Source organism: Bubalus bubalis, chromosome 16, assembly GCF_019923935.1.
Source record: "Bubalus bubalis isolate 160015118507 breed Murrah chromosome 16, NDDB_SH_1, whole genome shotgun sequence".
Taxonomy (NCBI): domain Eukaryota; kingdom Metazoa; phylum Chordata; class Mammalia; order Artiodactyla; family Bovidae; genus Bubalus; species Bubalus bubalis.
The window spans coordinates 50,860,205-50,886,476 of record NC_059172.1 but is presented as its reverse complement, the minus strand read 5'-3'; the positions used below and the strand labels follow the sequence as shown (position 1 = coordinate 50,886,476).

Sequence of the window (26,272 nt, the reverse complement as noted above, 5' to 3'; positions counted from 1 at the left end):
TATTCCAATGAGTCAGCTCTTTGCATCAGGTGGCCAAAGTCAGCTCTTTGCATCAGGTGGCCAAAGTATTGGAGCTTCAGAATATTCAGGGTTGATTTCCTTTAGGATTGACTGGTTTGATCTCCTTGCTGTCCAAGGGACTCTCAAGAGTCTTCTCCAGCACCACAATTTGAAAGCATTAGTTCTTCAGTGCTCAGTCTTCTTTATGGTCCAGCTCTCATATCCATACATGACTACTGGAAAAACCATAACTTTCACTGTACGGACCTTTGTTGACAAAGTGAGGTCTTTGCTTTTTAATGCACTGTCTAGGTTCAGGAATGTCCCGGTGGCCTGCTTCCTCTCTCCCCACGAGGCAGTGGGCAGAGGCTCTTGGAAAGCAGGAAGCTGGGATTCTGGTTCTGGCTCCGCCAAAATACATTGTATGTCCTCGGGAAAATCCCTCACCTCCTTCAGTCCCATTTTCCATTTTCTTGAAAATCAAGGATTAGATTCCCTTCTTGGCTTCAACTCCCACCCGCCACCCCCCACCCCCAGCCAGGCTCCTGCTAGCTTTGTTCAGGGTGTGATTCTTAGCTGCAGAAGCCCTGGGGTATAGTTCCCTTTCTTGCCGGGAGGGAGAGAAACAAGATTATTTTTTTAATTACACAGCTAAGATTAGGCAGCAATCTACATTTTAAAATGTTATTAATAAGACTCTGAAAGTGTGCAGAGAAGCTTTGGAGTTGGAATGTGGAATAAGATGGAAAACATCTGCAGAGCCAGCGGCCTCTATTGGGACTTTTTTTTTTTTCCTCTGGGTGCCAAGTGACTGCTAGATGTGACTGGTGGTCCGGTGTGGGCCCCTGGAGGAGCAGGAAGCCCTAGCACTCGTCCAGAGAGGCGTCCTCAGGGCCGGGGATTGCAGTCCATCCTCTCAGGATGGTTCTTGCAAACTGGCTTTAGAGAAAGAATTATAGTCATATTGCCAGTTCCCTTATTTAGTTTATAAAGTGCTTTCATATTTATTGTCTCCTTTTTCATCATAGACCTGAGAGGTAGTTAGAGCTGGTCTCACTGCCCCTTCAGGAGCTGGGTGAGGTCTCTTCAATGCAAGATTCTTCCTTTAAGAAAGGGGGTGTGCTACAAAGGAAAAGCCCCAGACACAGAGTGTGGAGCTGGGCACCTGTCCTAGGCTCCCCCTCCCACGCCAGCTTTGCCTGTCTCCTTTCCCTACTTTGTATTTCTCTATAGCACTTAAAATCCTTTGCCAGGGGATATGTTTCATGTGATTTTTGTCCGTTGTTCTGTCTCCCCGCCTCCCACCCCAAATGCTAGAATGTAAACCTCATCAAGGAAGGGAGTTTTGTCTGTTTCCTTCCCGGCTGTGGCCCCTAGCACTGGGAAGCCCCTGGTGTGTAGAAAGCACTCAGGAACTATTTGTTGAATATTGAGAGTGCTTGGCTCTGCTTCCAATGAGTCTATGTGACTTGGAAGAGTTATTTATTTTCCTCAGTTTTGTTTTCTCTTGCGGGGAGTTGGATGGGATGGTCTGTGGCATCCTTGTGGCAAGCAAAAGCCTGTGGCAAGCAGTGCCCGCAACGCTTCTTCCTTTCAGCAAACACCGAGCACGGGCTCTGGGCAGGCCCTGTGCCAGGTGCTATGAGGAGCACAGCGAGCCCAGGGAGGGTCACTGTTTGCGCCCTTTGGTTTATGTGATTGTTCGTTTTTTACGTGTCACCTTAACTGGGCCACAGGTGCCCAGATGTTTGCGTGACTGTTATTCCGGGTGTTTCTATAAGAGTGTTTTTGGAGATTCACATTCATAGAAGTAGGCTGAGTAAAGCAGTCTGCCCTCCCTAATGTGGGTGGGCCTCGTCCAATCAGTTGAAGACCTGAGTAGAACAAAAGGCTGACCCTTCTCTGAGTAAAACTCTCCTGCCTGACACCAACCAACAGCCTCTGAACTTGGACTCTGGCTCTGCAGATTTTGGAGTTGCCAGCCTCCATAACTGTGTGAGCCAGTTCCTTCTACTTCATCTTGCTCTATAGGACCTCCTGGTTCTTTTTCATTGGAGAGCCTTGACCGAGACAGTGGGCGATGTAAGACATGTCATCAAATGATCTCCTATTTGGCAGCATAGGATAGTAGTTGGAACAGGGTACAAGCACCATGCCAGTGGCTCCTAAGAAAGGGATGGCCTGTTTTGACTTAGGGGATAATGAAATGTTTTAGGGAGGCAGTGGCATTGGAGCCAGGCCCTGAAGGGTGGGAAGGGATCCTGTGGGTGGAACAAGTAGGCCAACCAGCAATACAGACTGGGACACAGCACAGCCCTGAGGCCTGGGAGCGAGGAGGTGGAATGTGCCCTTGACAGAGGGGCTGCCATTGGTGCTGAGAGAACAGAGGTGCTTGGGGGCACGGGCTTGTGGAGGGCTAGAGAGCTAAACACATTACACAGTCTAGGACCAGGGCTTCCTGAGAGGCCCTCACCAGGACTGGAGAAGAAATCAGCCCTCCCTGCGTTTGTCTGGGAAGCCCCCATCCTGCATGGTATAGACAGTCCTGCGGCTGGTCTGGGGCTCCTCAGGTACAGTCTGTCTGGTCTTCTCTCACCGGTCCCCCTAGTTGAACAGCTAATAAAGTCAGTGGTGAAAATGGAGCAGCTGTGTGGAGTGTCTGGCATGTCTTTGCTGTATGGGCCAAGGATGATGCTCCCTTAGTAAACTGACCAGGCCAGCTTTGTTCCTCTAGCCCACACAGGTGTCCCTGTGACTCTGAACAACCTCTGGAAGTCCACGCACTGTTCACTTTTGGAGAGGCAGTGTGAGCCAGACACGGACTGGTGGGTCCCCTGCAGGGCAGTGACCAGGGGCACTGACTAGGGGCAGCTCTAAGCTCTGAACCTGAGACTTCACCCCTCCCTATGCTTTAACTTACCTGTAACTTGAGGATTGTAATACTGCCTTCTCACAGGGGGGTTTCGTGGACCAAATGGGACAATCCATGTCAAGAATTTGACATGAAGTTAGTGCTCTCAAATATTAGTTATTATCATTGGGGCTTCCCAGGTGGCTCAGTGGCAAAGAATCCACCTGCCATGCAGGAGACGTAGATGTGGGTTTGATCCCTGGGTTGGGAAGATCCCTTGGAGGAGGGCATGGTAACCCACTCCAGTATTCTTGCCTGGCAGGCTTACAGTTCATGGGGTCGCAGAGAGTCGGACATGACCGAAACCACTTAGGACACAGGTTATTATCATTATCATCATTCCTGCAGGTTTGTCACTCACAAGCCGTGTGATCCTGAGCAAGTCATTTGACCTCTGTGACCTGTTTCTTTTTCTGTAAAATGGGGTTCACACCCATTGTTTAGTGTTGATCAAACTATATAACTTCATGGCAATGCCTAAAATAGAGTTTTGCACAGAGTCAGCTCCCAATAAATAATTCTCCCCAGGCCCTTATGTTTTTATTCAATCTCTTTGCAGATTACTTCTCTTCTTTTTAGCTGGACAGCTCATGTTTGGAATTTTTATTTCTATATGAATTAAAAAAAATTTCCAAACCTTTGTTATGTGATATTCTTCATGGTACAACTTTGGAGACTTGGGAAATTTTACAAGAAAAAGAAAAAATAAGATATACAGCCAGGTTTTCAATTTTTAAAACTGGTTACCACAACACTGTAAATCAACTGTACTTCAGAAAAAAAAAGAATGTATGTATGTGTACAACTGAGTCACCTTGCTATATAGCAGAGATTGGCACAGCATTATAAATCAACCGTACTGAAGTAAAAAAAGATTGTTAACCACATTAGTGGTCTTTGATATTAAAGTGGATGTTTTAGTTGAGGACACTGGTCAGACTAGATATTCAAAAGGTGCTAATAAAATTAGATTGTACACCATTCATTTTTTACATTAATTTACTTATTTTAGTTGGAGGCTAATTACTTTACAGTGTTGTGGTGGGTTTTGCCATATTTTGACATGAATCACCCATGAGTGCACGTGTGTCGCCCCATCCTGAACCCCCTCCCACCTCCCTCCCCACCCCATACCTCTGGGTTGTCCCAGAGCGCCGGCTTTGAGCGCCCTGCTTCATGCATCGAACTTGCACTGATCATCTATTTTACGTATGGTAATATAGATGTTTCAATAGTATTCTCTCAAATCATCACACCCTTGCCTTCTCCCATATAGTGCAAAAGTCTGTTCTTTACATCTGTGTCTCTTTTGCTGTCTTGCATATAGGGTCGTCATTACCATCTTTCAAAATTCCATATGTATGCATTAATATACTGCATTAGTGTTTCTCTTTCTGACTTCACTCTGTATAATGGGCTCCAGTTTCATCCACCTCATTAGAACTGACTCAAATGTGTTCTTTCTTATAGCTGAGTAACATTCCATTGTGTATATGTACCACAACTTCCTTATTCATTTGTCTGCCGATGACCATCTAGGCTGCTTCCGTGTCCTAGCTATTGTAAACAGTGCTGAAATGAATGTTGGGGTACACGTGTCTCTCAATTCTGGTTTCCTTGTACAACCGCTCATTTTGACCCTGAAAATTTTTAGACATCATTATTAAAGTTTAGACCAGGAGAATGTCTCAGAGGTCATCTATCCCAGTCCTCTTACTGTATGGATGGGAAAAGTGAGTCCCAAAGGGAAGGGACGTGTTCAAGGTAATATTGTCTTGGAGAGAAGCCTGGTTTAGGATCAGGTCTCTGAGTCTCTGATTAAAGTATCTTATCTTCTCCAGCTCACTTGCTTCATCTCTTTTCCATTGCTCTCTTCCACCCTCTTCCTTTTCACCCTTGAGTTTAAATTTATTCATGCTATGTGATGCGATGTGTCAGATACTATGCTTGCATCTAATAGAAATCCCAAAATCCAATGGTGAAACCTCAGTACTCTTCTCTTATTGTCAGTAGAGGCAATGGCCCTAAGATACTGGTAGTTGGTGGCTGGCAGAGAAGATTTGGCAAATCGGTAGAAACTGGGAGTGGAGCGATGGGAATCCTGGGTAAGGCTGTGGTGTTGAGTTGAGGAGGACAATAGTAATAGGGCTAACATTTGCTGTTATGTGTCATGCACTTTATGAAAAAGTATCCTTGCAACAGCCCTACAAAGAAGGTGTTCTTATTCCCATTTTTCATATGTTGAGTCATTTGTTCAAGATTATAGAGCCAGCAAGTGACAAAGGTTAGTAGTGGGGAGCAAGAAGTAGGTGAGTGGAGATGGTTAGATTGTTCATTTGTTCATTCAGGCAACAAATATTTTATTGAGCATCTACTCTGTGCTGGGCATTTTTCTAAGATACAGGAATGGGCAGACACAGCGCCTGCTATCATGAGCCAACTCTCTGGAGGGGAAACAGACTTTAATCAACAGTCCTTCTAATGAGTGTACATTTATAAACCAAGACAAGTGCTCCCCAGATGAGGAAAGTGCTTCTCTGAGATCATTGCACAGAAGAGTCTGATCTGGGTTGAGGACTGAGCAGAGCTGCAGAGTGAATAGGAGTTGACTAGGTGAATGAGGTGGGGGGTAGAGGAGACAGTGGGGATGGAGGGAAGCAGTGTAGAGGCCTTGAGAAACAGCAGGATGACACGTCTACCCAAGGGCAGTAGCCTGGTGTGCTGGCGTCCAGCCCCTGTGCTCTGAGCTCCCCTCTCTGTTCTCCTCTCTCCTGCTTGGTGCCTCTCGGGCAGTTAGTTCTGTGTTGAAAACTTCTTGGTTTTTATCACCAAGTGCCTTTTTATAAAGTCTCTGTCCACATGGCAGAATGGAGGATGGGTTACAGAAATGAGGTGCTTATACTACAAGGACTTAGAATTAATAACTCTGAGAGTAATAGGTGTTTGTAAACAGGTGAATTATAAATATAACTCCTAAGTGCAGAGAGGTTTCCTCCTCGTGTGTGTGTGTGTGTGTGTGTGTGTGTGTGTGTGTGTGTGTACCCCAGAAGGTGTCATAGCATCCTGGAACATTCCAGGGGGGAGGGACTGAAGAGGTTGTGTGGACTTTCCTCTGCCTGCCCTGTGGGATTCTTTTTGTAACATCCATCTCTATTTGCTATAACTCCATTTTGATATCTTCAGTGGCATTGTTTCCTCCTGGGACAGATTCTGTTAAGCAAATATGGATATTCCTTATATTACAGTGTAATCTATCTTGTCGCCTTCAGGACCCCTTTTCCTGAAGATTCCCCTTCCCCTGAGGACTGATGATACTCTTGGAGCTGTTTCTCACTGTGCCTGTCGCTGAGGCTGCACCCCTGCCTTTACCAACATCTCGGGCAGCCCCCTGAACGGTAAAGGAAGCTGGCTCCGTGGCCATTTCCCATCCACCCCCCTTCCTGAGTCTGCTGTGACCCCACAGCATCCAGGGCTTGGCACCTCGTCTTCTTTCTCCTCATTCACTCCCCCTTTATTTGGATTTGACTGTTTGTTAAGATGCTTATCAAAAGGGGCTTATAAAAGGCCCCAGAGGATTTAAATCACTTAGTAATGAAATAACATTGCCTGAGTCCCAACAGTGGAACCCCCAATCTAGCATCTCTGCCTCTTTGTTCCTTTTCATGGCACCACCACCTTCCCACTAACCTTGAAGTCCTGAAATCAGAGTGCTGTTTATCTCCTCCCATCCCCTTTCTCTCACATCAAATGGGTGTCAAGCCTTGCAAATTCTTACCTACCCAGCCCCTCGTGACTTCAGCCTTGGCTGTGGCTGATACATCTCTGTTCCTTCCTTCCTTTCCTTTTAACTTACTCCTACTGTGACTTTGCTTATCCCCTCTCCTCACCCCTAGAACCTTCTCCCTGTCAGTAAGAAGGGGATGGTAAGAGTACCTGTCTCATGGTGTTGTTAGGATACTGCATAGAGATGGTTTAGAACAGTATATAGAGAATTCCTAGAACAGAATGCTTAGGCACACAGTGGGTGCTGTGGAAGGAAAACTTAGCTGAGTATTATTACTGCCCCCCTAATTCTTTGCAGATGTAGCACTCCCAAAACACTCATTTCATCAGACCCTACCTCTGTCCCAAAGTCTGCAGTCTGAGACTGAGAGTCCGTGTAGCAGTCTTCCCTAAAGTGAGCATGCCAGATGAATTGCCAGGGCGTGGGAACAGGAAATTATGATGTCTTTTATGTTTTTATTTCATTCTTTTAATTTTCCACTTTTGGAGTGTGTTTTATACCCAGTTCAGTTCAGTTGCTCAGTCATGTCCGACTCTCTGTGACCCCTTGGACTGTAGCACACCAGGCTTCCCTATCCTTCACCAACTCCTGGAGCTTGCTCAAATTCATGTGCATCGAGTTGGTAATGCCATCCAAGCATCTCATCCTCTGTCGTCCCCTTCTCCCCCTGCCTTGAATCTTTCCCAGCATCAGAGTCTTTTATACTGGATAGATTTGAATAAAGGTGTTTTTCTTATTGTTCAGTCACTAAGTCATGTCTGACTCTTTGCAACCCCATGGACAGCAGCCCACCAGGCTTCCCTGTCCTTCACTATCTCCCAGAGTATGCTCAAACTCATGTCCATTAAGTTGATGGTGCCATCCAACCATCTCATCTTCTGCTGCTCCCTTCTCCTCCTGTCATCAACCTTTCTCAGCATCAGGGTCTTTTCCAATGAGTTGGTTCTTGGCATCAGGTGGTCAAAGTATTGGAACTTGAGCTTCAGCATCAGTCCTTCCAATGAATATTCAGGGCTGATTAGGATTGATTGGTTTGATCTCTGTGCTGTCCAAGGGACTCTCAAGAGTCTTCTCCACCTTTCAGTTCAGTTCAGTTCAGTCACTCAGTTGTGTCTGACTCTTTGCGACCCCATGAACCGCAGCACGCCAGGCCTCCCTGTCCATCACCAACTCCCAGAGTCCACCCAAACCCGTGTCCATTGAGTCAGTGATGTCATTCAACCATCTCATCCTCTGTTGTCCCCTTCTCCTCCTGCCCTCAATTTTTCCAAGCATCAGGGTCTTTTCCAATGAGTCAGCTCTTCGCATCAGGTGGCCAAAGTATTGGAATTTCAGCTTCAACATCAGTCCTTCCAAAGAAATCCCAGGGCTGATCTCCTTTAGAATGGACTGGTTGGATCTCCTTGCAGTCCAAGGGACTCTCAAGAGTCTTCTCCAACACCACAGTTCAAAAGAATCAATTCTTCTGCGCTCAGTTTTCTTTATAGTCTCTCATGTCCATACATGACCGCTGGAAAAACCATAGCCTTGACTAGATGGACCTTTGTTGACAAAGTAATGTCTCTGCTTTTGAATATGCTGTCTAGGTTGGTCATAACTTTCCTTCCAAGGAATAAGTGTCTTTTAATTTCATGGCTGCAATCACCACCTGCAGTGATTTTGGAGCCCAGAAAAATAAAGTCAGCCACTGTGTCCACTGTTTCCCCATCTATTTGCCATGAAGTGATGGGACTGGATGCCATGATCTTAGTTTTCTGAATGTTGAGCTTTAAGCCAACTTTTTCACTCTCCTCTTTCACTTTCATCAAGAGGCTCTTTAGTTCTTCACTTTCTGCCTTAAGGCTGGTGTCATCTGCATATCTGAGGTTATTGATATTTCTCCTGGCAATCTTGATTCCAGCTTGTGCTTCATCCAGCCCAGCGTTTCTCATGATGTACTCTGCATATAAGTTAAATAAGCAGGGTGACAATATACAGCCTTGACATACTCCTTTTCCTATTTGGAAGCAGTCTGTTGTTCCATGTTCAGTTCTAACTGTTGCTTTCTGACCTGCATACAGATTTCTCAGGAGGCAGGTCAGGTGGTCTGGTATTCCCATCTCTTTCAGAATTTCCCACAGTTTATTGTGATCCACACAGTCAAAGGCTTTGGCATAGTCAATAAAGCAGAAATAGATGTTTTTCTGGAACTCTCTTGCTTTTTCCATGATCCAGCAGATGTTGGCAATTTGATCTCTGGTTCCTCTGCCTTTTCTAAAACCAGCTTGAATATCTGGAAGTTCACGGTTCATGTATTGCTGAAGACTGGCTTGGAGAATTTTGAGCATTACTTTACTAGTGTGTGAGATGAGTGCAATTGTGTGGTAGTTTGAGCATTCTTTGGCATTGCCACCTTTACTTTTATCTTTATCTTTGCTTAAAAGTATCTAATTTTAAATATGTATAATGCAAGTGCATACTTTAATAAATAAATGAATATATATGTATATCAGTCAGTTCAGTTCAGTCGCTCAGTCGTGTCTGACTCTTTGTGACCCCATGAATCGCAGCACGCCAGGCCTCCCTGTCCATCACCAACTCCCGGAGTTCACTCAGACTCACGTCCATCGAGTCAGTGATGCCATCCAGCCATCTCATCCTCTGTCGTCCCCTTCTCCTCCTGCCCCCAATCCTTCCCAGCATCAGAGTCTTTTCCAATGAGTCAACTCTTCGCATGAGGTGGCCAAAGTACTGGAGTTTCAGCTTTAGCATCATTCCTTCCAGAGAAATCCCAGGGCTGATCTCCGTCAGAATGGATTGGTTGGATCTCCTTGCAGTCCAAGGGACTCTCAAGAGTCTTCTCCAACACCACAGTTCAAAAGCATCAATTCTTTGGCGCTCAGCCTTCTTCACAGTCCAACTCTCACATCCATATATGACCACTGGAAAAACCATAGCCTTGACTAGACAGACCTTTGTTGGCAAAGTAATGTCTCTGCTTTTCAATATGCTATCTAGGTTGGTCATAACTTTATTTCCAAGGAGTAAGCATCTTTCCATTTCATGGCTGCAGTAACTATCTGCAGTGATTTTGGAGCCCAAAAAATAAAGTCTGACACTGTTTCCACTGTTTCTTTATCTATTTCCCATGAAGTGATGGGACCAGATGCCATGATCTTCGTTTTCTGAATGTTGAGTTTTAAGCCAACTTTTTCACTCTCCTCCTTCATTTTCATCAAGAGGCTTTTTAGTTCCTCTTCACTTTCTGCCATAAGGGTGGTATCATCTGTATATCTGACGTTATTTATATTTTTCCTGGCAATCTTGATTCCAGCTTGTGCTTCTTCCAGCCCAGTGTTTCTCATGATGTACTCTGCATATAAGTTAAATCAGCAGGGTGACAATATACAGCCTTGACGTACTCCTTTTCCTATTTGGAACCTGTCTGTTGTTCCATGTCCAGTTCTAACTGTTGCTTCCTGACCTGCATACAAATTTCTCAAGAGAAATATATATATGTATATATATATATATGGATATATAATCAGTGATATGTTGAAAGTATTTTGCTGATAGAAGTGCAAGCAAGCAAGTCTTGAATGTCAGGTCCAGACCCTAAGCCTGGCGTTGCCCTGTGGTGGCCCCAGCCTGGCAACCCTGACTTGCCTGCACCTCCCAGCCTCATGACCCTCACACTCTCCACCTGCCCACCTCATGCTTTTGGATTTTTGTCATTGCTTCTCCCCTCTCCCTGGTCCTAGAATGTTCTCATTTTCTTTTCCTATCTGAAGTTCACCTTAATGCCACCTGTTCCATCAAGTCTGCTGGGACAATTCCAACTTGGAACGCTCCCTCTAAGTTCTCTAGACCTTCCTTGTCAATACCGCTCATCTGGTTCTGTTGCTTTCTCCACTGCGCTGGGACCCTTGGCCATGTATGTTTCTTGGTCATCCTATGTTATCTCACATGGATGTGCCTTTAAATTATAATTTACTTGCTGACTTTATTTTGAGGTGTATATAGTTTCTCCCATTTATCTGGAGACACACACCTATACTTGTTGGATGACATTAATGTATCTATTTTTTAAATCACAGTAATATATAATTGTTTATGCTGATGTGCTGTGTGCTCAGTAATGTATGACTCATTGCAACCCCATGGACTGTAGCCTGCCAGACACCCCTGTCCATGGGATTTTCCAGGCAAGAATACTGGAGTGGTTTGTCATTTCCTCCTCCAGAGGATCTCCCCAACCCAGGGATTGAACCTGTGTCTCTTGTGTCTCCTGCATTACAGGTAGGTTCTTAACTGCTTGAGCCACTGGGGAAGCCCTGTACAATTATTTACTATAATGTAAAGATTCATTTGTGATACATTTGGGATCCAAATGTCCTTGGATTTGCCAGCGTGCTTCAGCTCGAGGCAGGCAGACGTTTATCTATAGTGCATTAATGAACGTCTTTTGTATGTGGATTCATTGTTTTCTTTTACTTCAGGTGACCTAAAACTCATAATCCTTTTGTTTAATGCCTTTATTTCAGAGCTTGTAGTTCCAGGTTCTGAATGGTCTCCTGGGAAGGAGGCCATTCTAGTGAAGAAAGCTGGATGGTACACAGAACATATCCATTTAATCTGAGTTTTCCCCCTCTTCAAACGTTGTGAGAACGGCTGTTTCATCATCAGGTTTCCTCAGTTTGTGACAGCAGCTGTGGAATCATTGAATCTGCCGTTGGTCTTAGAATCAGAAGACAGAGGCTTAAATCTTGCTTTTTATCACCTGCTGGTTTCATGGACCTGATCAAGTCCTCTAACCTCTCAAGTCATCTAATCTTATCTGTAAAATAAGCCTAATAATCTGTAATTCCCAGAATTCTTATGAGGATTGATTGAGATACGGTCTGTGAATATGCTAGACCCCTGAGAGGTGGTCAGCTTAAAGGAAAAGAAAAAAGGGATCACTCCCTCTGTCCCCTGTGAGCCTTCCGATGCAAAATGTATTTCGGGGAGAAACAGCTTCAGGGAGTGGACCTACCTGACTGAGCAATCTTAGGTTGGTGCTCGAAGGCTGGCCATCCAGGCAGCCTGACTGTCTCTAATAAAATGTCTGTGGCATCCCCAGGGAGCATGGAGATTAATTAGTTCATCTTTGTAAAGTGCTTTGAAGGTGAAAAGTGCTATATAAGTGGAATGGTTGAATTGCTATTGGAAATGTAATCATGGTAGCGCCATATTCTGGCAGTCTTGCCTGTCTTGGTCATCAGTAATCAATAGCAGAGAAGGTTCTAAGATGTCTTATTTGATAGGAAAGGATTCACTGTGGGGTTTGTGATAACACAGTTCTTTCTGTAGTCTTGCAGTTAGCAACTTGCCAGTTCTTCTCAGCAGAGGAATGCAAGTGTCCTTTAAGAAATAGCAGTCTCATCCTCTGGCTTTTTGGGGCTCTTCTTTCTAAGGCAGCCTGGTGGTAAATCCCAGCCAGCTCAAGCAGAGGGATAGTTTGCCAATTGGGAATGCCTTGTGGGTCCTGGGCCCTTGAGCTTCCCCCTCTCCCCTCACCCCCCACCACTAATCCTACAGAAGTTAAGGAAGAGTTAAGAGACAATGTGGGCCAGTGTGAATAATCAATGCAGAGTGGTGTCATGGACTAGCAGAAGAAGATGTGGCTTAACTGTGTGACCCAGGGCTGGTCACTTCTCTGAACCTTAATTTTTTCACCTGTTTCATGGGATCATAGTGGTTGATGAGTACAGTAATAAAGGTGTTCGCAGGAAGGAGGTTTCTTCCATTCTGAGGAGCGCTTAAAAGTCAGGAAAGGTTTTGCAGAACTTGGACCTGTGAGCTGGACTCGAAAGGCTGAGTCACAGTTTGTCAGGTAAATGATGTTAGGAGAGGGCATCCATGGCAAAGGGAACAGCGCGCGTGAGGCCAGGAAACAGCACATCTGAATGGACCCACTCCCTGTTCTTGTAATATATCTGCTACCCCATGTGTTGCACAGACTTGGGTCCCTCTTTGAGGAAGCCAGGAAGAACTTCTTGGTATTGACGCTGGTGTCTGTGAGCAGACTGGTCCTGAGAACTGTATTCCTGCAGAGCCCTGTACCCCTTCACAACTCTGACATTTCCCCTGTGAGTTCTCTGGTTGTTTTTTCACTGACACCATAAACCATATGTTGAATGCGGGGCCAGATGAAGCTCTGAGACTAAAACACAGAGTATGTAGTAGATTTGTCTAGAATTTAATATGCATTACTTGGTGTTTTGTCTCTTAAGCAAAGTTTTTCTTTGTTAAAACAAACATGTATAAAGAATTTATACAGCGCACATGGTTATGCATATTTATTGCAGAGAATCTGTTAATAATCTATGCCTCATCAGATTTTGCATTTCTGTTGAAATAACAAACGTGGCACTTGGTACAACTGAGTAAGTTCGGTGAATTCTCTCTTATCTGGGAGAAGAAAGGCCAGTTCCTTTTTTCCAAACTTCATTTTCTTCAGTCATCTCTAGCACTGGCCAGCTTCCCAGGTGGTGCATCTGGGGGACTGACTGCTTTTCTGGCTCCAAGTGATTTTGTCTTTTTTTTTTTTTCCTCTCACTCCCTTCCCTCTAGCACACATAGGCACTCACCTTGGGACTGTTAGCATCGCTCCTGTGGGTAAGAGCACAGACTCGGGCAGGTCCTCTGTGTTACATGGGGGGGAAAACACGTGCCAGGGGCCACTGAGAGGTTGTGGCCTGGAGCAGATCAGGAGCCTGGGGAACCGCAGAGTGGCCGATGGGGGGCTCTGGATGGGATGAGAGGGAGGGGAGCCCAAGAACAGATATCATATGCCCCTGCAAAGTGCAAGACGGGTGTGGGGAAGGGGAGGGGGGTTAGAAGTGTTACATACAGAGCGGTTAGAGTGTCCTCGGTGGCCATGTCTGCATCTCAAAGGCAGGAGCCCAGGCTGTAGAAGCAGCCTCTTTGGAACCCAGCTTTGGCACTCAGCCCTTGTTGGATCTTGGTCAAGTCAGACATCTCACCTCTCTGAGCCTCACTTCCCTCATCTGTAAACATGCTCATGCGTGCGCTTTCTTTACAGGAAGATAGGAAGGCCCCTGCTGCGTGGTAGCTGGTACTGAAATGAGTGATCACACATTCCCTTGTAGTTCTTTGGTTACCCGTGGGAGCACAGCCATGGAATATAGCCTTAATTCAAGTTTTGTTTTTGTTTTAGTAACTGGCAAGGTGTTTACCTGGGGCCGAGCGGACTACGGGCAGCTGGGGAGGACAGTGGAGACTCGTGAAGGCTGGCAGTCAGAGAAGCAGGACCCATCCCTCCCCGGCTCTGGGCCACAGAAGGGCACACCTTCGTGTCTGCCTTGCTTAACCGGAGCGACCGAGGTAGGAAGTGACCTCTTTCCTCAGAGGTGATGTGTCTCTCTTCCTTGTCGTTTGGGGGAGTGGTCACTGAAGGCCTACTGTGTGCTTATAGTCCAGGCCATACAGTGAGTTCCACACAGGAGCCTGAAGGGGTCTTCGCTTTGAGTTGTTCACGTTGAATATGATAGAAAAGGCAGTTATCCAGATACCTGTACTGTAGGGCAGACTGTCTGTGCCTCCTTTAGAGATTCCAGGGGCTCCAGGTCTGCTTTGGAGGGTGAGAGATGCCTTCAGGGTACAGGGCTGGGTTGGGCTTTGTGGAGGGCCTGGCTTGAGCTGTGCCTTGGAGGATGGGTGAGACTTGAGCAGGCACGAGAGAGAAAGGAGGACTTTCCGGTGGGCACCGCAGCTGGTGGGGAAGTGAGGAAGATGTTTGCGGAGCATTGGTGGTTCTGTTTGGCTGGAGCCTGGGGTGTCTGTGGTGGGGAATACGAGGTAATATCAGAAGGATGAGTTGGAACTTTATCAGAGGGGCCTCTACTACTAAGCTGAGTAGTTTGCTCTTCTGTTTATATTTCCCAGTGTAGAAAGCACAGTAGTTCAGTTGCTTATTCAAGCCCCTTTAGTTCCCTGAAATGTCTTGAATTTCTCCATTTAAGGCAGGAGTCTTAATTTCTCCAGGGTATGTGTTTCTCTTACTAAACTTTATTTTACTGCTGTCCTTAAAAGAAAAGAAAAGGCTAGGTTTTTGAGAAGGAGGATGGCCACTCAGGAAACGTGCCTCTGAACCCAAGTTGGCTTCATGTAGGAGTTCAGTCTTCATTGAATCTGTCAAAAAAATTAATAAGCTAGTGAGACTTCTGTAATTAGCATCAGACTAATTACAACCCTCTCCATACCTAGAGGGCTTCCCCTCCCCCGGGGCCTGCCTGGCCTCCTCCTTCTGGGTATGTAGGACGGTTCTCAATTTCTGCCTCACATCCCAGCCCTGGTCCTCCTGGGTCTTTCCTTGGTGCTGGGTTGAGTCTGTCTGTCTGTCTTTTTCTTTCATTGTAAAGGAACTGAACAATACCAATTTAGATATGATAACGCTAGTAATAAAACCACCTGTTGTCTTGCCACCCTAACACGACTACATTCCTTTTTTGCATATACACATGTAGACACTTTACAAAGTTGTAGTGATGGCATTTGTGATGCTTTATACTCAGACTTCATTTATTTTATCACAAATGCCTTGCTTTGTTTCTTCTTGGTCTTTGAAGATTACTCAAAATGACTGTCGAATATTATATGGTTTGAAGGTTCTGGAGTTTTCCAAACCATTCTGTGAATATTGGACATTGAGGTCATTTCTTTTTTTTTTTTTTTGGTCACAGTGAATTCTGCAGCAAATACCCTGTTGAACTGTTTCTTGAAGGGAAAATCTTGGGGATGACATCGCAGGGGCAAAGGCCATGAGCATCTTCATGGCTTTTGCTGTATTTCTGCAGATTGTGTTTGAGAGACGTTGACTTCAGTGAGGGAGGGAATGCAGTACTTGAGCTAGTGCTGTCTGCTGAGCGAGGAAGGTGCTGAGAGCTTGGTACCTGTTGGTTCAGACTCTTTTGCTTTCCTTTTCTTTCCCAGAATGCTTAAGATGTAGTGGTCAGGTAGCATAGCAGAGGTACACCGGCTTCATGGATTTTTCTGAGTCTCTAGTTTTATTGGCAAGACGAGGACAAGAATACCTACCACAGAAGGTCATCGATGAAGATCACACACAAAGTTTTTGGCATCCGCCCAGCATGCAGTACCTGTGGGGTCCTTTCTCTTCTTCCCCTTTGGAGCCTTGGAATGCCCTGCGGTGGTCATGCTATGCAGCCCTGTGGCAGTGCAAGCAGATAGCTGGAGAGCCTCACCTTGATGTGATTTTTTACTGAGCTTCTTGGCAGGGCGGTGTGAGGAGTCAGCTTGAGCTCTGAGCCCTGGAGCAGCTTCATTTCTGTGCTCCCCTCCATCTCCTCTCCAGACTCTGGGAAGCTGGTACTGCTGTGTGTACTCACTGGTCTCACTGCAGGCGCAGACCCCAGGTCGTTTCCTGTTGGTAAATTGGGTCTGGGAATTCTCTCTGCTGTTGATGTCCAGGTCTGGCTGCTCAGGCAGCTAATTGCCAGAGGCCCAGAGCTGTAAGCTGCTAGGAGTGGGTTCACCTTAGGGAAGACCAGAGCTGTAATAAACTTGGGGATACCCTGGTAGGGGCTTGGCCAGGGAGGCGCACAGATACCTGGGGAGACAGGAACAGCCTTGGACTAAGCTGATGATTCCTGACCTTCAAGGACTGGAGTGGCCCGTAGCTGACCTGTTACCTTCTGCTACGTCCAGGGATGAACAGAGGGAGGAGGGAGCTATCTGGGCTGAGGCCTCAGGTAGGATGTCTGCCCAGGAGGATCCAGAGAGACAACCAAGTGGGAGAGGAAAGCACAGGTAGACACAGCTGGACTGTGGTCTGACTGACCCCTCCCACGAACAAAGGAAAGCAAATAAATCCTGCGTAACTTGGTGGTTATTATGGCCCAGGAAGCGTGCTAAATGCTTTACATTTATTCTTTCATTTTTACAATAAACTTGGGCACAAATGTTATAATCACTGTGGTAAAAATAAGGAGACTAATGGGTTAGTCACTGGCCTTGGATCACACAGGAGGTAAACTGTGGGGCTGGGACTTGGACTTGAAGTTCTCATACTTTCTGTAGACATGAAACAACGTTGCCTGTGTATGCTCACCTGCAGGGAAGTTCTGGGAATCAGGATCTCTGATTCTTTGAGAGTCCCAGTTCTTTTCTTCTGAGCCCTGTCTTATCTCTAGCCTGAGAAAGACTGAGATTTCAGACCAGACAGGCTGTGGCTCAGTGTTCTTACTGAAGACTGTGTTTCGTGCACTGTCAGCTTTGCTTAGGTACTGGCCCTCTCTAACCACTCTGGGAAAATTCCAGGGTGAGCACAATGGTTGGGATCACCCCCGTGCACATGTCAGGGTAGGGTGTGTGTGAACTGGTTTGTCTGCTCCCTGCCAGCAGCCTCTTGCTTTCTAAGTTCCTGGTGGGGCTACTCTCTGTTCATTTCCTATGGAACACTGGTTCCAAACTGCCCCCAAAGGTAGAAGCCCACACTTCCCAGTAGGACAGAAGTATCTGCACTCACTTAGTGGGTTCAGTGGGGCTCCCCCAAGATTCTGAAGCAGCTGGAGTAGGGTACCTGTTATGTTAGTAGAACCATCAGGAGATGTTCTTGACTGAAGGGCAACAGCCTCTGAGGGGACAAGGTCCAGCTTGGGGTTCAGAAGACCTGGGTCTAGCCATGATTCTTCCCTGACTGGGTAAACTTGGGCAAACCCCTTTCCTCCTGTACCCTCCCCCTTTTTTTTGGAGAGTCGTTCAGTCGTGTCCAACTCTTTGTGACCCCATGGACTGTTGTCTGCTAGGCTCTTCTGTCCATGGAATTCTCTAGGCCAGGATACTGTAGCCGATCCCTTCTCTAGGTGATCTTTCTAACCCAGGGATCAAACCCAGGTCTCCCACATTGCAGGTGAATTCTTTACTGTCTGAGCTACCAGGGAAGCCCAAGAGTACTGGGCTATCCCTTCTCCAGAGGATCTTCCTGATCCAGAAATCGAACCAGGGTCTCCTGCATTGCAGGTGGATTCTTTACCAGCTGAGCTACCAGGGAAGCTCCACGATTCTGCCCTGACTGGCTAAACTTGGACAAACCCCCTTCCTCCTGTACCCTTAGTTCTCCAATGTATAGGTTAGGGTTGTTAGACCAGGTGATTCCTAATGTTTCTTATACCTCTTAAAGTCCCTTCCATCTCTGATTCTTATTTTAAGGAGATGATCATTACTTAAATTTGTAATGACCCCTGCTTCTAGAGTCCCTAAGTGTCATAGTCAAGGTCACTCAAGCCCGAGCTGTTGGCCCAACTCTGGCAGATCTGGAAATGTTGGCTCTGTTCTCTGCCCTTGTTCCTCATCCCCAGGGCCTCCTGTTCCAGTTTAGGTCACTGGGACTTGGATGCTCCCACCTGGCCCTCCCAGGACTTGCAGTTCGGCTCTGACCCCGTCCCTGTGGCTGTGACCTTATTGCTGGTAACAGCAGACCTGGGTGACTCCACCTTCCTACATCCCCCTCCTGTCACGCCCGCCTCTGGCTCTGTGTGTGCTATCCCACCTTCGTGCATGTTTCGGGTTTATCCCCTTCTTGGGCTCTTGCCCATTCTGTAGGCAACCTGGGGAACATTGGTTGACACCTACCATATGCTTGCTTTGGATCACACAGTGGTGGTGGCTGGGGAGGTGGGTACAAAGATAAAAAATAGTCTTTGCCATCAAAGAATTTCCAGGCGTGTAAATAAATTCCTTACCATGTGGAGTGAAAAGTGCTGTGGGAAGTATGTACCAAAGGCCAAAGGAGCAGTGAAGATGGAATGATTTACTCTGAAGTCACTAACCAAGAAAAGTGTTTGGACTGGGTTCTTAAAGATGGGTAGGAGTTTAGCAAAGGGAGAAGGACGTTCCAGGCAGAGGGGGACAACATGAACTAAAGCCTTGAATCTGGATCTGCTTTTAGCTCCTGGTACAGGCGGGATGGCTGCCCCGTCCAGTGGTCCAGCTGAGTTTTATAGTCTGGCTGCCTGTTTCACTTGTTCCATCACTGCCATCCATCCTTCTGGTAGGAGTCCTGTCTAAAAGAAAGTAACTCTCATGTGCGTTATCTCTCTTGATCCCAGTGTGATGCTGTGAAGTAGGCCAGAATAGGAATGTTTATCCTTGTTTTATAAGTAAGGAAACTGAGACCCGGAGAGGCTTGCTGGGAATTAGGAGAAGACCTGAGACAAAGAGCCTGCTTCCCACTGTTTCTGAGAGCCTTACTCTGGGCTCAGTCTGCAGCCATGGTCCTGAGTCATGTTCCTGGTTTAAATTCTGCCCACGTCTGGTTGAAGAGCAACAGATCCCAGCCAGGGAGCTCAGTGCACACGTGCACGTGTGCACATATGCAGCCACTGGAGCAAGAAACATGGAAATAAACAAAAGTTGAAGCAGGGATTGGGTAATTGTCAAGCCCAAATGCCACCAACCCTCATTTTGCTACAGGACTGAAACTGTTTGTTGGAGAATCAACCTGTGCACAGGGTCTAAGTGAAATCTGTCAGAATGAGTGGGAAATAAGCTATTTTTAGTTTGCAGAGTCACTCACTCAGCTGTGTTAGCTGAGGTTTGAGCCAGTCCCCTACGCTTTCCACAGTGTTATTTCTGAAGGAGAAATACCACTTGAATGCTGTGTAAAACCCATTAATGAACCTGGAAGTTTCCAGGGCGTCTTTGTCCTGCATCTCCCTCAGAAGGCTGCCTTTCCTGAATGACCTTCCTCCTTTCCTATATTTAATACATTTCTAATTTTAAGTTTGTGTCAAGACTGTGGGACTTTGGTGCCCTAAATAACACAGAAATCTACCACCAGCAATCAGCTGAGTCCAGAGGGCTCTGACAGAATGGAACACAACCTGAAAAAGCATCCCCAAGTAGCTGTCTGGGAAGTAATCCGCAGCATCACGGCTCTTCTCAAGGGGCGGGAGGTCTCTGAGACCACGGCGTCTGGCTGCCCAAGCTGTCTGGGGGGAGCGGTTTCAGAGGCCTCCCCAGAAGCGGGGGGAAGTGTTCATCCAAACAGGGTTTCGTTGGAGATTAGAAAAGCTAGCACATCTATGCTGTAGCTGCTGACCTAACTGGGGGAGAAAAACACAAAACAAATCTCAAAGCAGGGAACTGGATTTGTTTGTGTAAACACTCAGGAGAGAGAAGGAGGCACCAGTCAGGGCTGTCTTGTTTGAAATTGATGGTCAAGGATCTGATGCAGAAGCGCTTATTTACTGCCCGCTGTTTTCTTATTTATTTGTATTTATTCACCTCTTCTCACTGAACTATATAAGATCCAGGAGGGCAAGGACCTTATCATCTCGTTCAAAGCCGTGTTCCCAGTGTCTGGCATAGATCCCGGCACCTCCAAGGTGCTTAGTGGACGTTTACTGATTGAACACATCGAGAAAGAGATGGTTTCCGAGGCTGCGGCCCTCTCAGCTCCTCTTCAGCTTCTCCCTTTCTGTCACTACAGTCTGTGCTTCTCAATCCCAGGCCAGTTCCGGAGTAAGCACTTCCATGTACTCAGGCATTTGGGCATCAAATGTCCAACAGAGCCAGAATATGTGCAGACCTGTAAAACACCCGAGCAATCTGGAAGTTTCCTATGAAGTCTGTTGATGGCGAGCCTTATCGTCTTTTAGTGTTTCACAGTTGACCAGTTTATGCCTTCACGCGTGTTCATCTTTCGTTTTTCTTCTTTTATCCAGCAGATGCTTATGTCTGCCTATCTGTCTGAGCACTCCATGAGCCGAATGGGGGCAGCAGAGCAGAGTGGGACAGGTCCTGTCTTAGGAGCTTGTGAGCTGGTGGCAGGGCTAGGCAAAAGTTCATTGCAGGACAAGCAGAATGTGTCAGAGGCGGTGAGAGAGTCTGGCATTGAAACTCTGTTGATCCCATCCCTTCCCCTGCCCTCGGGGACCTTTTGCTTTCTTGCATTTTCAGTCCCTGTGGTTCTTTTGGGTTCTACAGGGTTGGGGTGGGGTGGTGGGGGTGGGAGGTGGTGACTGGAAAGGCTTCCTGAATTGGAAGCTTTGACATTAAATTAGTTCTCAAGGGAGTTAATGTGAAGTAACAGGGGAATCTTGGCAAGAACTTGCATTAAGAAGAAAGCAGAGGAAGAGCAGCCAGATAGAGATGATTATTGACAGGAGAGGGAGAAAGCGAGCCAGGAACTGCAGCGTCGCAGAAGCCCGGGAGATTTCAGCAGGAGGTCAGGGAACTGGGAACTGGAGACGAGACCACTGGGTTTGGAGATGGGGAGTGGGGAGTGGGGAGTGGGGATGACGCATCAGAGACAAGCTTAGGTGGAAGCTAACGCAAGGACTTGGTACAAATGGAAGGCTGAGGAGAAACCCAGGCTGCAAGCGTGAACAACAGAATCAGGAGATTCGGTGGTCAAAAGAGGTTGAGGACAAGCGTAGACACTTGAAAGGAGAGCTTGGTTGGAGTTAGTTTTATAAGCTCGGGGAACCTGGAGTGGGACAAAAACCTGAACGCAAGGATCAGAGAGCGGGGAAGAGAGAAATCTTCTGAGGACAGAGGCAAGGGCAGCGGGTGGGGGATGTGGCTGGAACAGGGCTGCCAATGCAATGACGGTGAAGAGGGACATCGCTGTGAAGGGCTTAGTTCCAACAGGAAAGAAGGATGCTTTTTCTTTCAGCACAGGAATAAAGAGAAAAGGGGCTGTGGGAAGATGGAAGTTTCAAGGTGGAGAAGAGCAATGCTTTCACTGAAGTGTGTACACCATTTGTTGTCATGTTTTATCTTAGTTTCATTTATTTATCCAGTCAGTGTTTACTGCATCCTGCTGAGGGCCACGCACAGTGCTGTGAGCCAAGTTTTCACAAAGAAAAGGCAAAGTTGCTAACCCGATGCTGTGATAACCATATTTATTAGTAATACAGTCCTTACTAATCTGTCCATCTCTAAATCAACCTGGAGCTCTTTGAGGGCCTACAGTGTCTTATTTATTTTTATATAATTAGGGCCAGGCTTGGTACAAAGTAAATCATCAGGAGAAGTGCGCTGACACAGTGCAAGAACTCCTGTTGGGGGGCATGAATCTTCTTGCTTAGATCGAAAGACAAATTGTCTGCTGCTGTGATGAGGTTAGTGTGAGGAGGCTTCCAGGGAGGGATAGTTTGCTTTACTCTGCAGTGGGTGCATCCTGGTAGCACTCTGCAGACTCCAGACTGGGTCCTTGTCCTATGAGGAAAAGCAGCAAAGAGAGGACCGGCCTCAATGAAGACTGGCACAGAGATGTTAACTCATGACCACGGTCAACCCTACTGCTTTCTGGAGTTGGATCTCTGGTGGACAGAGGCTTGAATATGGAGTGAGACCTGGGTTGGAATTTCTGCTCTGTCACCTACAGTCCATATGACTTTGGGCCAGTCAAAACCTCTCCAAGTGTTAGTTTTCTCATCTACAAAATGGGAGTAATAATATCTAGTTTACCTTGCCCACAGGATTATTGAAAGATGCAAATAAACTATATAAGGGCTCTTGTGAACTGTAAGGTGCTGTACAAAAGAGTTACTATTGGTTCATAACATGCGAGCCGCTCTGTACTTCAGACACATGTTTCATTATAAGTTTCAATCAGAGCTGCTCTTCTGTCTTAATCACTTGAGATCTTAGGAGCTACAAAGAACCATCCTAGATCTTGTGGCAAAACTTCTTAGAATCGTGAAAGTGGAAGTTGCTCAGTCCTGTCCAAATCTTTGCGACCCCAGGGAGACTATACAGTCCATGGAGTTCTCCAGGCCAGAATTCTGGAGTGGGTAGCCTTTCCCTTCTCCAGGTGATCTTCCCAACCCAGGGATCGAACCCAGGTCTTCCACATTGCAGGCAGATTCTTTACCAGCTGAGCTACAAGAGAAGCCCAAGAATATTGGAGTGGGCAGCCTATCCCTTCTCCAGCGGATCTTCCCAACCCAGGAACAAACCGGGGTCACCTGCATTGCAGGCAGATTCTTTACCAACTGAGCTTTGAAGGAAGCCCTTAGAATCATAACCAGTAGAAATACTGGAGGCCAGGTACTTGGGAATCCATGGCCAATCTCCATGCAGTTCCTGGGAGCGTGAATTCCTGTCTTTTGAAGTAGCCATCAGCATCTGCAGCAAGGATGTTTCCAGCGCTCCCTCTCCGCAGCAGAGGAAATTCATCAGGGCTGATTTAAAGTCCCAGTGACCTCATGTGTCACCACCACACTCGGCAGCGTTACGACTGCCCCAGGCTGTGCCCAGGGTCACCCTGGAGCTGACCAAGCTCTCCACTGTTGCCTTTGACCTTGAAAACTGGGCTGTCCCAGGGTAAAAGTAAATCATGCTGAGGTTTAGAGTGAAAACAGGAGCCAGTGAGGGTTCAAAGAAGGCTGCAGTGGTTTGATGAGAGACGTACACAGTCTGTGAAGGCTGAGTGAGCTGTAAGTGAATCAGTCGTCCGGGGACTAAAACTACCTCCATCTCCACCACTGTTCCTGTAGCTTGGACCCCTGCTATCTGTTGATGACAATGACCACCCCTTAGTTGAGAATCCCTTGTTTCTAGCTGGGCTCATTCTGGCTGCCTCCACCCAGCTGCCAAAATAATGAACTAAAATATAAATCTGACCATGTTAGGATTTTATTTTTTAAAAACATTTTAAAAAAATACAGAAAGCATCCATTCCCACAATGAACACTTATTGGAAACCCAATTGGAAAACTTTATATGAAAGAAACTTAGCTGAGCCTTCAGGATATAGTGGAGAATGAAACCCAACCTCTGCCCTTAAGAGGTACAAGAAATAGAGTCCCTAATCCCCACAGCCAGTGTGCCAAGAATGCGGTTATTAGAGCGTGAGTTTCAGAATTATTGTTGGCCTTGTTCACCACTGTGTCTCCATCACCTTAACTACTGCCTAGCACACAGTAGGTCATCAGCAAATAATTGTCATGGGGATGAATGTACTTTTTAATGGCTTCCCATACAGGATGAAGTCCAGAATCTCTGACTTGTCCTAAGGGATTGATCCCGCCCCTGTCAATATCCAACTTCACCTTCTATCACTCTTTCCCTCACACTTTGCAACTCATCGTGGCCAAACCAGAGAAATCATCATGTTGTTTGATTCTTCTGGGTCTTTGCATGGATTGGTTCTTCTGCCTTCCTTTGCCCTTGGCTGCTTGGACAACTACTGCCCGCTCCCCCCACCCCCAGTGAATAACAAGGGTGATGTCTTGTAGTCATCTCAGTTTTCCTGCCATCCAGCTTGACAGACTTGTCTTTTCTTTCAAAGTTTTTCTTCATCTGGTGTCGTTACCCACCTGCCTTGACTCTGTTGAGCTGCTTTCCCCTTTCTCTCCACCTCCCTTGTCCCTGAGACCTCTTGAGATTCCAGCTGAAATTTGGTAGGCTGCTGGAGGCCTGGCTTCTTGGCTGTGATGAACTCTGGCCTTCCTTTTGCCTTTTGTAAATGCCTTCTCCCTCGCACACTGATCCAGTCCAGACAGCTGCATCTCTCTGCCAGTTCTAGCAGAGAACTGGGACAGGAAGCTTACCCTGAGCGGCACCTGGATTTTGCCGGTCTTATTGCCCGGGGAATAGATTCTGTGTCCTGGACCCCTGGTCATTGTTTGGGACCTTGTTTGGAATGGCTGGTTCCCCAGTAGAGTGTCAAGTGTTTAATTCCAAGGGTTATCACTGCTTTGAGCTTCCTGCTGGAGGCCTTCTTTGGTATTGGCAATGGCCCGAATCAAGCCTCTCTCTGCCAGTTCCTTTGGATATGTTATACTGAATGGTTGCCTTAGGAACCAACCCTGTAGTTACCCCTCTTCCCCAAGGTTAATCCCATCCAGTTCCAGACTCCTCTTTGCCTCCAGTGTCCTGAGCTGCTGCAGCCTTGGCTGGTAGGCTCCCCATGAGGTAGGTAAACATAAAACATTCTCATCACTTCCAAGGAAGCAAAACCAAGCCTTTCTTTTGGCATGTAGCCTTAAGAACCCCAAGACGCCAGGTCATTTGGTAGTGGGACCACCCAATTATGACTAGAAGGAAGAAGTTAGTCTTTGTGTGATTCAGTAATTCCCTTCTGTGATGCAGTGGTTCTGTCTGTGGGAGCTCAGCAGGTGGTGGCCGCCACCTCCTGCATCTGCAGCTTGCTATTTGCGTGGGAGCTTTTTTTTACTGGATGTCTGGTGTCATCCAAGATGGGGGAGACTGACTATGGTAGCAGAAATGGAAGGAGTCAGAGATGTCTTTGTGAAAAGAGCATCTGCTGTGACAATCAGCTGTGAATCTTCTGGCTTTTCAGAGGGGCCAAAAGTGCAAGGAGAAAGGAGAGCAGGAGGCAGAGTCGAAGCCACACGGAGGTGCTGGGGGCTGCTTGTCACTGCCGTTAGGACCTTCCAGGTGCCACTTCAGGAGGTCCAGCTGGCTGGGGACAGTTGTTCATGGCTGCTGATCAAAATATATGTGTCGCTGTAGCCAGCACTGCTGGGATTGCTTGAGGAAATTTCCTCACTCTAGATAGATAATTTAGTCATTGTTGAGTGTCTTCTCTGGTTTTATTTCCATGGGAGCCCTTTTGGGTAAGGTTTTTTTTTTTTTTTTTTCCATTACTAACCTAGAGCATGCACATCATTTGAGGATAAGAGTCTGTGTGAAGGAGCAACCAGTAGGAGAAGGAATTGGGAGAATCAAGTGACTTTACATTGTCATTTGATTTTTGGACAAACTGCTCTGAGTCTCTGATTTTGCATCTGTCAGATATAATACTGCTTATCAGGTCTGCTTCTCTGAGTGGTTGTCAAAATGATGTTATGAATGTGAAAGTATTTTATAACCATGAAGCAACAAACAAATGTTAGTTAAGCTGGTTGATTTCATTGTCGTATCCAGTCTTCTGTGGGTTTTCAGGCAACTTCCATTTCTTACATCTCTTTGGAAATTGTTGTCAGTTATCATAGAGCTGGAGTTTGATATGAATCATTTCCATGATTCTTGGGTTCCTCTTTATCCATTATTACCTGTCAGTGCATTTGAGCTGTGGACTTAGAATGTGACAACAGGGAGGACACAGAGTTCTACAGCTTTCAAAATGGGATGTGACTGATGGCCTGAATCTCCTACAGGTGAGAGCTGAGACCCTGAGAGCAGAAAGATCTAGGGGCAGTGTCACAGAAGAGCTGTTGGCCAGGCATCTTGAGTTTTTGGGAGAGCTTCTCATAGGAGATGCAATTTGCAGTCTGGGGGAGACTGAGTTTGGTAGGTGAGAAGATCAAGCCTTTTAGGCTCCTGAAAGATCTATGGGAAGTGGCTGGTTGCTTCTGAGACGATAAACCTGAGGATGGTGTTGGCAGGCTTGGGTTTGAGCAGAGATCGGCAATTAAGAAAGATATGATGGGAAACATTAGGATTTTTTTTTTTTTTTAGGATTTTTAAGAAATAATAATGGCTTCTATTTGTTGAACATTGACTATGTGCCATCCATCATACACTGTATAAACATCCCTTTCAATTCTTACCATATTCCCATGAAGCAGTACACTATGTTATTCCCATTCGTAGAT

The 26,272-nt window shown here is 46.5% G+C and overlaps 1 protein-coding gene across 2 annotated transcripts in view; it reads left to right on the top strand.

Moving 5' to 3' along the window:
• The window catches only part of SERGEF (secretion regulating guanine nucleotide exchange factor), a 219,467-nt gene that overhangs the window by 44,888 nt on the left and 148,307 nt on the right, over positions 1-26,272 (top strand). For both annotated transcript variants that reach the window (XM_025266726.3, XM_025266725.3), the window contains one exon: positions 13,897-14,063. In XM_025266726.3, the coding sequence (XP_025122511.3) occupies positions 13,897-14,063 (167 nt within the window). The remainder of the gene's footprint in view (positions 1-13,896; positions 14,064-26,272) is intronic.